A 12,273-nucleotide genomic window follows, 5' to 3' on the forward strand; every position below is an offset into this window, starting at 1 on the left:
ATGGGAACCTGCAGGACCCAGCTCCTCACCGGGAGAGCCCATCAGCAGCCCCGGTCTGGTTGGTTCCCATCTGCCTTCTGCTCAAAGTGACTTCAATTTGCATTCAGCTGGCTACTGGTACGGGGCAGAACTTGCTCAGCCTTGGTAGCAGGAACTCACACCTTTGGTGTTTGCTGCAGCCTCTTGGTGCTTTTCCTCACATGCAGACCACAAGCTTGTTTTGCCTGGGTCCTTCTGCTGCAGCTTTCCTTTTCTCCCTTGCTACTGGAAGCAGTGACAGGCAGGTGACAAATAATGACACTGGTAATCTGATCTGGTTTGATCCTTCTGCCTTTCTCCCATGCTGCTTGCGTTTCATCAATAGAGTTGTACGGAGCTGACAAGAGGGAGCTGGGAGCTCAGCACCTTTGGCTGACATTTAAGCTTCTCCTGGCAGAGCAATTCAGATGTGCTGTTGGGAAGTGCTCACTCCCTCCCTTCTGAGAGCTCAGCCTGTGCGTGACTGTGTTTACCCTGGAGTGGGAGTGACAGGAAGGGGGCTGGGAAGCCCGGGCCCAAGGCTGGTAACACTCCCGGGGGCTGGTATGAGCTCCACGTGAGCTCCCTGCAATGGAGCATGGGAGCAGAAGCTGGGATACGGTTCTGTCCTGGCACGAGGTCCTGAAGGAAGGGAGGTGACCATCCCCACCCCAGCAACAAGCAGGACTGCAATTTTTGTATTCCTGAATGAGAAGTGTAAGCTCCACCCAAAGGCTTTACACAAACCGTGCCCCTTTGAAATACTATAAAGAATCTCGGAGTAGAGGTTGGAAAAAAGAGATTACACCAACTAGTATCAATTCTTCCTTTATTTTCTTTCCCTTTTTTTTTTTTTTTTTTGGTTGTTAGTGGGGGCTCGAAACAGCCTCACTTTAAGATGCCTTAGTCTTGTGATGCTGATTTAGGATACCTGTGGGAACAGGACATGGCTAGCACAGGAGTGTGTGGTTCACCCCAGATCAGCCTTCGTTCTGAGAGACAGGTAATGACTTGTTAACAAACCACACACATACTCAGTCCACATTTCCTTGACACTGAATCTGAATATTTGTTGCTATTTAAAAAAGTACAATGTTTGATTTGTTGATTTAATCACAAAACAAAACACATGAATGGAAACACTCATTTACATGACTATTGCTTATACACCTAAGAGGAAGAGTTGACTACGAATGGCCACAGGCAGTTCCTTCATGAGAGAGAGTGTGCTCTTACCAGACCCTTCCAAGGCAAAAAAACATTCAAGACTGAAATATGCTGTGCTTGAATTCACCTTTGGGCTATGGGAAAGGATGGATGGGGCAGGGCCCAGGCTATTTGAGGGGCATAATTAACCAAAAACTGGGGGTTTGCCTGTCCTACAACACACACAGGTTATATGTGAAGGAGGCCTGAGGTTGGATGCAGCTCTCAAGCATCAGTGGTTTCTATTGGAAAAGAAAAAAGGTTTCTATGCCCACCTGCATTACAATGCCCATGCTGTGGTGTGAAAGGGATTCTGGAAAAGGAGTATAAACTGTTTCAGAGGAGGGTTTATGTGATAATTGTATACAATACATGTAGTAAATATGAGTATTTTTGTTACACGCTTTTGTTACAGTCCTGGTACTGTGAGGAATGACTAATTGATGTAGATAGTTGAACTGCAGAACTGTAAAAAACTTAAAACCTCCCCCCAGGTAATAACAGAAAACAAAACCTGATTCTCAGAATTTCAATTGTCATGTCTTTTAATTCAAGATTTGCAACTGAAGTTAAAGCTCTAGGAATTAATTTAATTTTTTTATTAATAAATAAAGTAGCTTGTACTTCACTGAAGACTTGCCAACTCTGCAGACTTATAAATAATCTAATTTAATGCATTTTCTCTGTCTATCTACAGCACTAGACATAAGATTACAAACATCTGGTCAAACCCAAAGGTGTGTGTGCTGTTGGAAGTTCTGTGTATCTGGTTTTGGATGTGATTATGACAGAGCTCCTGGAGAGAAGAATGTGAGGGAACAAGGCATCTAAATGAACAAACAGCATTTTAAACTGAACTAATATTTCCAGCCAATCTGGCCTGGTGTAGCTGAGGATTGCAAGGCTGAAGATACATCTGAGCTTAGGATTTTGCTTGAGGTGATGCTGTCTGAGTGGGAGAGGTGAAAGCACAGAAAGATTTCAACATCCAGTGACAGCCAATGTCCTTGCTTTTCCTCCAGCCAGTCCCAGTCCTACAGTCTTTCTCAGAGTCAGATGCTGTGCTCCTTGCTGGGAATGCTGCAGCTTCATGCCTGTCACTGACAGCCTTGAGCAGTGTTCAGGGCAAGCCTTGCAAAAATCCCACACTCCCCCTCATTTCACAATAAATCACCCAGGCAAGAGTTTTTCCTCCCTCACTGAACTTTTTAAGTGATGGGTTTTTTCCACATACATGGTAAATCTTGATAGAAAGCATTTAACAGTGTGCACTAACAAACTTATACAACATATACATTACATATATATATTATATATATAGAATGTTCTATATACAAACATATACAACTTTTTAGATCTCTACAGACTACAAGAAAATTGATAATTATAGTCACTAGTGGTGAACTTAACAGAAATAGTAATTGGTAACTGTCTGGAAATATGTAAAATATGTAAGAGTGGAAAGCTGTGACCTGATGGGGAGTACCAGAGAAAAGTTGCTTAAAAGTTTAGTATTAAAAATTGTAAGTTTGAGGGCTGCTAAATTCTCATTTCTCTGTTGCATAAAAATGCAAATGGAAATCTACTGGCAGGTTTTTTTTACCCTGGTGTTAAACTAGAGACTGTTGGCAGCCAAAGTCAGTCGGGCCTTGTGTAAAAGACTTGTTGAGGACACTTTTCTCTCAGGGTGAGCTGCAGTGCTTGGCAGTTAAAAGTTACTCTTAAATTTCCTTCCAACTTCCCATGATTCCAGTCAGCCTGTGGGGCTGCTTCCAACCACCACACACCAGGGCACAATGGAAAATAAGCTGGCTGCTGGACAGTTTGAATACTGCCCCAAATGATTTTGCTGTCCAGAGACCAGTGAGTTTGGATTACAGGCCAGAGCACAGGCCCACTGAATAGAGGTTTAAACTGAAGATCAAATTGCTGTAATGTTCTCCTCTGTTTCTCATTCTCGGTGCCTGCTTAGAGCAGTGCTTCCTCACACGCACAAGCCACTGGAAGGAATTCCCAAACCCAGTTCCTATTGGCATCAGAGTGGCAAGTTTGGCACATCCTTACACACGCACACAGAGAAATCCTCTTGGGGCATGGACAACTCCAATGCCTTAGCTCTCAGCAGAAACCCAGGCATTGCTCAGGCTTCTACCTTTTTCCTCACAAGTTTCTACAGTTCTGACAACATAGAGCAGTTTCTCCTGTCCCAGAGAAACTTGTGGAGTCTCATTCCCAGTTGAGCTAAACCTGTCAGGGCCATCATTTTCATTTTGCCTACAGCAAAATGTAAAAATCCTGTAAATCATGAAATTCTGTTGTGCTACAATGGGAATTTAAAACTTAACACCTAAAATCTCTTCCAACCCTTTAACTTGTGAAGTGGGCCAATTGTGAAGCCAGACTTTCTGGATGGTACAACGTCCTGGGCTGTATTTTATTGTAGGTAAAGGAAGGAGATGGAAAAGACATCTTTGAGAGGGATCATCTGAACACTGTGACCATACAAACACTGGTAAAGTTAAGGTCTGGTTGGGAGTGGGATGGTGCCTGTCTCCATCAGTGTCCATCAGGATTCCTTGAAGGGTCAGAGGATGTTACTCTTCTTTAATAGAAAAATTTTAAAGCCTGTTTTTCCAGCTTTTCCTCACTTTCTTTTTTCTAATTTGAAACTATGTCCAGGCACATGAAAACAAACCTTCAGTGCCTTCTTTCCAAACCAATCTTGGAAAAATTTCTAACCTAAGACCTGACCTATGTGGCAGTGAGTCTCTTGTAGGTTAAGGTGGAGCATTCTTATGGACAGGCAATAAATCCACTCTTCTGTGGCTGCAGGTTGCAGAGTCTTCTGCAGCATTCACTGCAAAAACCAGACAAGCCACTTCGAAGCAGAAGCAAATTACTTTTAGCAGTGTGAGCAGAGAATAAATTACCACTCACCCATGGTGTCACTTTATATATGTATTATATATGTATGTTGACAATGGTTTTCCATGCTCCTCCCTGACCCATTGTGTAGTGTTGCTGCTCTAATCTCTCTCTCTCTCAGGTTTTGGGGGGGTTTTTGTGCAGGTCCCTCTCATAACTTCAGCTGAGCACTTGTGAGCAGTGTTTGACAGAACTGTGGTTTCCCATCTTGGCTTTCCCTACTTGAAGAAATGGTTTCCAAAGCTGGTTTTCTATTCCTGCTACTGGGAAATAAGGCAACCAAGTGATAGAGACTCCATGGGGATGAAAAGTGCCATGGCCCCCTTCAAGGACAACAGATGAATGTAGAGCACATTTTTAAAAGTACAGATTAGGATGATGTGTCATGTGCTCTGAATTGCAAATAAACCATCTATGCACTGTCTTAATGACCTTTTTAGATAGTGCCTGTCCAGCTACCTGCAAAATCTTTAAATTTTGGGCATAGGATTTTGAATTTATTTATTTTTCTAGTATGAGTTAAAGAGCACTGATTTTGAGCAAGGTTTTTCAAGGGAAATAAACAGCGGATAAGAAAATGCAGCTCAACTCATTTTTCTATGGAGAACAGTAGCAAACATGCTTGAAATGTACTGGCTTTTTATAATGTCACTTTTAAAAAATAAAGATTTTTGTTATTTAAGGTGTTTTTTCTTTTTTTTTTTTTTCTCAGAATAGAAATAAATCCCATTTTTCTTCGGTCACAACATGCTTCCTTTTTCTCTTTTTTTTTTTTTTTTTTTTAAGATGGCAATTAGTCATGCAAAGTTTTATAAGTGCATTAACATTCGAGTTTGTACAGAATATTTTTAACCAGATGCACTCCCCACAGTTCATACCTACAGCTTCTGAAAACCTACATGCCACAGTGATGGCTGAGTTCCTTTCAGGAAAAAACTGGCCACCCCATGAGCCAGCTGTTGGAAAGACCCTCATGATTCCAGCTTCCATCTCACGGTCTGTAAAACTTCTCCTTGATGTCCACTGTGATGAATCCAATAATAGTAACAGGAAAACATCTTCTAGGAGAAAAAACTGTCTCTGGCCAGTGACTGGTAGATTTGGGAATAAAGGTTGCTTCCCTGAACAGTGTTCTTAATAAAGCCACAAGCAGCTTCTTTGAAAGTCTAAAACTGGTACCACTTTTTGTCCTTGTATTTGAGCATCACCTACAGAGATGGGGAAAAAACCAAACAAATGGCAATCAAACACTGCCCAGCATATGAGAGACCACACATGACCTCGGCCCACTAACTATCAAACTTCAGAATTAATAAATTAGGAACAATGCAATACTTCACTTACAGTGTCAGCAGGTCTTGAGTCCACTGAGACCTCATATTTAATTTCATAGTTATTACATTTAAAAAGTGTTACCTGTTATTGCTGTTTTTTAGAAGATTTTTCCTGAGGACCTTTAACTACTTTTCTTCTTCAAAAATTAAAGGAACTTGCTTTCTATAGGAATAAAAAGACACTTATCTATGGAGCATAGTAGATATGCCCTGAATATATAAACTTCTTGCATTTCAGGGCATGTTCTTTCTGCCTCACACTTACAAAAGCCAATAAAAATGTAAAGGTCTTGTCCAGAGATGTGATGCACATTAAATGAAAAACATTCATTTTGGGAAATATGCTTTGATGTTGTTTTATCTTCAAAAAAAATCACTTTAGTTTTCCTAGTCTTAACAGCGTGGGATGGAAAAGCTTTCCATTTCCAGCTCCAAGCACAGAAGCTATTCCTGGCAAGGCCTATTCTATATTACTGCACCACAGGGCTGTACTAGTACTGTTCTGCTCTCCCCAGTAAGATCTGTAAAGGTTCCTATACACACATCCACCTACCTGTTTTCTGCCCTACTGCATGGATGTGCTGCACTAAGTGGCTTAAAAAAACAAATCATAACAAATTAGTGAGAAAGGCAAGATGAGAAGTGCCGTGTTCTAAATTCAGAGGCTAACAATGGATGCTCATTTCTGGAAACGTGAAAGGAAGGGGTGTGCAATGGCAGTTGATTTTTGGCATTCTGGCAGTCTGGGAGCAGGAAGAATGCCATGCCAGTTGACATGAGCACACCTCCAACACCATGCCTGGGTGAAGGGAGAGAAGGACATTTGGCTTTCCCAAAGGGAAGGGTTGCAGGGTGTGGGTGCCAGGGCTCCTACCTCGTGTGCATGTTTGGAAAACGCCTCTGCGCTGGCCATCATGCTGGCAGTCCTTTCATCCAGCTCGCCCAGCTTCTGCCCCCTCTCGTCCAGGGCGATGCGTGCGCGAGTCAGGTCCCCAATGACCCCGCCCGCGGCTCCTCTCACGCCTTCAATCCCTCCTGATCCAGGGATGTGCTGGGCCAGGCTGCGAGAGGCTTTTCCTGCCGTGGCCTCGCCAACTGCAAAGGAGAAGAGGACAGACAGATGGACAGACAGGGATGAGCTCCTGGCCTGGCTCTGTCAGTGCTCCTCAGCCTTGAGCTGCAGCCTTGCAGCAGTGATGCCGTTCCATGGGCACGTGTGGAAGACTTTGCTCTGTCACCATCACATCTGCAGTGCAGTCGTGCGCCCCCCACTCAGCTGACCAAAAGAAGCTGCCAAGGTGAAGGAACTATGGAATGGCGGACAAGGACCCTCCCCTTTCTCCACTCAGTCAACTTTCTCTTTTCATCAATCATCTACGCCTTGTGTACTACTCCATTCCTAGATGACAAGGGCAGGGGATCTCAAGAATGACTTTCTGCCAAAAAAATTCCCGAACAAGAAATTACTCACAAAGCTCCTCTCTGTCAAAAGCTTGTCCGCTTCCTCCAAAAAGTCCTTTGAGAAAGCCTCTGTTTTGGGCTTCTGGTGTTTCCACAGGAGTAAACAAATCCCCAAGCATGTCCTAGTAAGCCAGAAAAAAGTCCATGTAAAAGGTTTGTGAGGTGACAGCAGTTCTAGGTGTTCTCTTGATTTGCATTAACAAGCCACATGCACTGAATCTAATCAACTTAAAAGAGTCTGTTGTGTGAACAGTATGGTGTAGGCAATATTTGTGTATTCTGACAAATGCTTGGGCTAACTAGACTCACTCATGCTTTCAAAGGGACTTGGTTTGTCACTGCTCAGCCCCATGTTCCTTACCAGAGAAAAAAAATTGCAGTTAATACAGGATTAAAATACCAGTGATAAGGTCACATTTTGCTTAGAAACAGCAGAGGTGACACTGTAATTGAATAAACAATTTGTTGTGTACTATGTATTTTGCTTTAGTGATTACCTAGCCAGGCTGGGCAGTCACCCTGCTTTCTTTTTATAGCACACCTGAGCTCAGTGCTTGCCAGCAATTCAGAGTTTGGTGGTTTGTCATTTAGTTGATTTTTCTCTTTTTAAACAAAATCCATTACCTTCCATACAACCTTCCCCCACCCCATGAGTGTGCCATCAGCAATGCTAAATAAGCACATCTGCTGAAGGCACTGCTCTGGTGCCACATCTTGGAGCAGTCGCCCCAAACAAATCTCAGGCTTGGATTTATTTGCAGCAGTACCAGGAAAAGCCAGCTCTCTGGAATAAAACTGATGGGAAAAGTGTGCAGTCTCACACTTTAGTGTTTGAAACCAGTGGGGCTGTGTGCACTGGGAACAGTTTCTGCCCTGCTGCTCAGCTCTGTGTTTGCTCAGCCAAGCCTCAGCAGGCAGATACAGCTGCTGTGTTGCACAGAGCACTCGCTCCTGGGGGCTGAGTGTGAGGACAGCGCTGTGACTCACAGCCACTGCTCCTCTGCACAGTCACCTGCTCTGGGGAGAAAAATTACTGCAGCCCTTGGAGCCTCAGTGGAGCTGTCATGCAGCCCAGCTTTGTTTTCCCAGGTAGCAGGGTGATGCTGGGTCATCTGCTTTCTGTACACACAGAATGACCATGCAAACCTTTTTTTGCATAAAAGCCAAGATAAATGCAGCCATAGTCCAGCAGTACAGAGAAGCAAGGGCTGTGTTTCCCTTTGCTTGGTAGTTGCATGATGCTGTTAAGGGTGGTAAAAGAAATTAAATCTAGTTTGTAACAGCCTCTCGCTGTAGGTCCATAGTCTAAGACACTTCGGTCAAACCATTTCATTATTTTAAAATTGGCTCCTTGCAAAATCATCTCCTCTCTGGTGCACAAAAGCTGGTGTGCAACGTTTGCTCCTCCCAGTGCCTTTTCAGACTTGAGACAGACAGTGCTGTGATGTGAGTTGAGCAGCTCAGCACATGTTATTCCCTAGGGCATGAGTGCTGGCAGGACCATTTCTTTTATACTTCCATTCTAGTTCACTGCTAATTACATAACCCAGAACTTATTCCCCCTCCTTTTTTTTCCATTACTCATGTTTCTCCCTGTAACCTCTCACAATTCCTTCTCTTCAGTAAGACATTTTCATTTGCATTTTCACTGTAAAATAACCAAACCAACCCAGCCCATATCTAACGCTGTAAAGACTTTTTGCACAGGTGCAGGTGACAGTGGCTGAAAAAGCCCAAAGAACAACAGAGCTGCTGACCTCTCTCTGTTGCTTTGGCATCATTCAGTCAGGGCAAGTGGAGAGGAACAGATCTGTCCTGCCTCTGCAGCACTGTCCTCATCAGTGCCAATTTACCCCTGATGAGTGAGGCCACCACCCCTCCCACACACAGGCACCAGAGTGAGGTGTGAGCCCTACCTGCAGGTTGTCACACATCTCCTGGCTGTATGTCAGGCGCTGGATCTCTGTGGGAGAGCTCAGGTACAACGCCTGCCCTTCATTCGTGAAACAAAAGGTCCGTGCTATCCTCATGTCTGTGACAGGCAAATAGTTGATGTCCAGCAGTGGGCGAAGGCTGGGCAAGCTGAGGAGAAGCAGATTCCCAGGTTAGTCACCAGCTGCCACACATGGTACACCTGCTGTGTGCCCACATTTTAAACCAACACTTCAGTTTATGCTTTTCATAACTGCAACAGTTAAAGTGCATCTCTAAGCTGAAAAATTCTGCCATAAAAATGCTGTCTTCCCATCATACTTTGTTCACTTGCACGGAGAAGTTTCAGCTGCCTTGACTTCCTGGCCCTAACACTTCTGCTACTGTCTGGATACGGGATGTGCATGTGGCATGGTACGGCTTGTGCCACATGGCTGGGTAGTTTGCAGGGCAAGGCCTGCATGGACACTTGTAGGAAATGGCCTGGCAGGGCCCTGCTTCTACCCTGTGGACAAAGGCTTCAGCATTGCCTTTGCTGCTCTCCAGCTTCCCGTGGTTTGCTGTTTTAGACAGTACTCTCCAAAAGTTAAATGGCCTGGCCAGGGAAACAGGGTGCAGCAAGGTGAGGGTACAACTACAGGGCTACTGCACAGTCAGCTCCCTGGGGAAGGGGACAAAGAAGGGAAACCAAGTGCTCTGAACAGAACATCTTCAGAAATGGCAGGAGTGGGACTTGGTACTTCACACAGGATAAACAGTACCCTTTTTATGGCTGAGTTCTATGCTTCTCTATACCTGACTCACCATAACTGAGCAAAATTATCAGGGCTTTCTTTTATCATAGTTAAAAATCACCATCCATCAACTGTAACAGGTAGGGGATTAATAGAAAAAAGGAAGGAGCTTCCTTTGTTGTGCACCTGCCTGCCTTAACTCCCCATGTGGAGACAGCCCCAGGAACAGGTATGGCTGCATCAAAGCAGGGAATTAAACACACCCACCAGGGAGTTAATGCAGAGCACTAGGCACTCTGGAGCAAACACAAGTGGAATACGACAGCACTGTGCCACCTCTTTGCTTAGTTTTGCCACAAGATTAGTTAGATAAGTACCTCAGTGTCATGATGTGCCCATTGGCACAAAAGCACGCCAGACAGACGCTGTTACAGAGGGTGACCACATCTGCTCGCAATAAAAAGGACGTTTCGGTGATGTTGTGCACATAAAGACATGTTTGGGAAGGCAATGAGAAGACTTTGGCTTGTTTTTCTGAACAAATGACTGCAAATTGATGATCACCCATATCCTGGGAGGAGGAAGGGGAATGCATGACAAGTTTCCTTTTCCTTGTTTTGTCACCGTCATCAGCACTGTGTGGATCCCTCCATACTTCGTACGGCCGATGTGTCAGTGTCCCCATGCAGTCCAAGCACGCGAAGGTCAGCACGGCTCCCTTCAGTGTCAGGACGGTGCCTGCAGAACAGAATTTCCTCTCACTGGCACTGGCACCACAACCAGGCTGGCTGTCAGCACAGCACAGCTGACACTCAGCTTTTGTAAACACAGCACACACATTAATCCAGCCAAGGCGACAAGGCTTGCTTGCTCAGTTCTTTCTGACCACATGAGAAGGTGAACAAACAGCCTGCCACTGCTGGAAAAGTCTCAGGCAGCTGATATCTATAATAATGGATATAATACATGCTGTTGAAGATGGCCTGTTGTTTATCTCTGTATTATACTTGTAGAATATTTATTCCCCAGCAGTAAAATTGCTCCAAGTCTGGTGACTTTCCAGCATTGTTTTTCTAAACAAACTGGGCATGGGAAACCTCTGTTCCTGTGCATTCTCCATTTTTGTCCATTTTTTAAGCACATACTGCCTCTCGTCAGACCTGACCTCTCAGCCCTCTGTTCTCTCTGCTACACCATCTGTCACTCAGTCAGCCAAGGATCTCTCCTGGTACAGCAACCTGCCAACATTTTTGTTTCCTTTCCTGAACTCCCTTCTGCTTCTCTGCAGCTTTCTGATACTAAGACAGTCAATTTGTTCACAGAATCCCAGACAGAATTGTAAACAGGACTGTAATTTCACAATATGAAGGAACTCTGCTAATTTCCCTGTCCTCACAAGAAACATGTAACTTTGCCTGCTACACAAGGCAATCTTTGGAACTAACACAACCAAAGTGTCTCAGTCCATGAAGTTGTTGGTCCCTCACAAGCGTCTTTACCTGTGTGCCCTCCACTCAGTGAGTGACCATTGCTTGATCTTTTGAGACATTTCTGCCCAAAAGGCTGTAGAAAATCACAGTTATTGCTTCGTTGTACCAAGACAGATAAAAAGCAGGAAAAGAGCTGCACTCTCACCACTTGGTGACACCACGACTGGCTCTGACTGCCGTAAGTCGTCACTAGCAGGAAGATTAAGGGACAGGATTATGACCATTCCGAGGCCTGTTCCGACCCAGAGACAGGAGGAGACAGCAGAGTCGTTCTTGCGGGCAAAAGACTCCATGAAGTACAAAGCTGTGATTGCCTCCTTTGAGTCCCTGTCGATACTGGACACGCTGGAGCTTCGGGAACGGCTGAAGGAGTTTTCCCTATTTTCTGCACAAATAAATATAAGCAAACAGGCATAAATCGGTGCTCCAGGAACAGGCACAAACCTGCAGCAAAGACAAACTCCTTGTAGACTAAAGAAAGTAAAGTTTTCTTAACCTGAGCAAACATTCTGACACTAGCATGATACCAGCTTGCTGCCAGTGTATAAATAAGTGTGGAAAATGCTGTCAGACCTCATCAGTTACATCTGCATTAGAAATAGCTGCCTATTATGGAGATTAGCATAGACTAATTAGAATTTACAACAGCCTTAGCTCAAAGGACTTGTTCTAAATAGCACAAAATAATTTTAGGCCCATATGTTACCAATGCATTTAGAATTAATCCATGTATCTCATTGCTGCAGGACATGAAGGGAGATGCCATTAGCAGCTTCAGAGCACGTGTCCCCTGCTCTGCTCTTGTTGCCATCACTAGGACATTCTAGCACTGCGTTCAGAGCCACCGTTTATTGGGAAGATATTAATAACTGCTCCCTGGGGAAAAGATACCCATTGCTGAACTGAACCCAGTATCCAAAACGTCTCAGGGTACAAATCCACTCTGGCTTCCCAGGGAGAGAAGTGAGAAACCTGCTCTGTGCCCTTGGCAACAACTGCAGAGTGAGCTGGCACTGCCCAAGCTATAGCATGCAGCATTGAGAGCCAGCTGGAGACAGTGCTGTGCTCTGCCCACTGCAAGTGCACAGGTACAGACTCTCTCTCAGCTTTTCAGAGAGAGCTAACAATGAACAGGCCAAGGATCTCTGCCTTGCTTTGCCTAGTGCCAGGCAG

At 44.5% G+C, this 12,273-nt stretch overlaps 1 protein-coding gene across 8 annotated transcripts in view; it reads right to left on the minus strand.

Moving 5' to 3' along the window:
- Nucleotides 1-830: 830 nt before the first annotated feature.
- The window catches only part of STXBP5L (syntaxin binding protein 5L), a 190,453-nt gene continuing 179,010 nt past the window's right edge, over nucleotides 831-12,273 (minus strand). For all 8 annotated transcript variants that reach the window (XM_048293886.1, XM_048293888.1, XM_048293892.1 and 5 more), the window contains 6 exons: nucleotides 11,246-11,485; nucleotides 9,988-10,348; nucleotides 8,861-9,026; nucleotides 6,955-7,066; nucleotides 6,358-6,578; nucleotides 831-5,357 (listed from right to left, as the gene is read on the minus strand). In XM_048293886.1, coding sequence (XP_048149843.1) covers nucleotides 5,316-5,357; nucleotides 6,358-6,578; nucleotides 6,955-7,066; nucleotides 8,861-9,026; nucleotides 9,988-10,348; nucleotides 11,246-11,485 — 1,142 coding nt within the window. In that variant the 3' untranslated portion in view covers nucleotides 831-5,315. The remainder of the gene's footprint in view (nucleotides 5,358-6,357; nucleotides 6,579-6,954; nucleotides 7,067-8,860; nucleotides 9,027-9,987; nucleotides 10,349-11,245; nucleotides 11,486-12,273) is intronic.

This window comes from Corvus hawaiiensis, chromosome 2 (genome assembly GCF_020740725.1).
Source record: "Corvus hawaiiensis isolate bCorHaw1 chromosome 2, bCorHaw1.pri.cur, whole genome shotgun sequence".
NCBI classification, from domain to species: domain Eukaryota; kingdom Metazoa; phylum Chordata; class Aves; order Passeriformes; family Corvidae; genus Corvus; species Corvus hawaiiensis.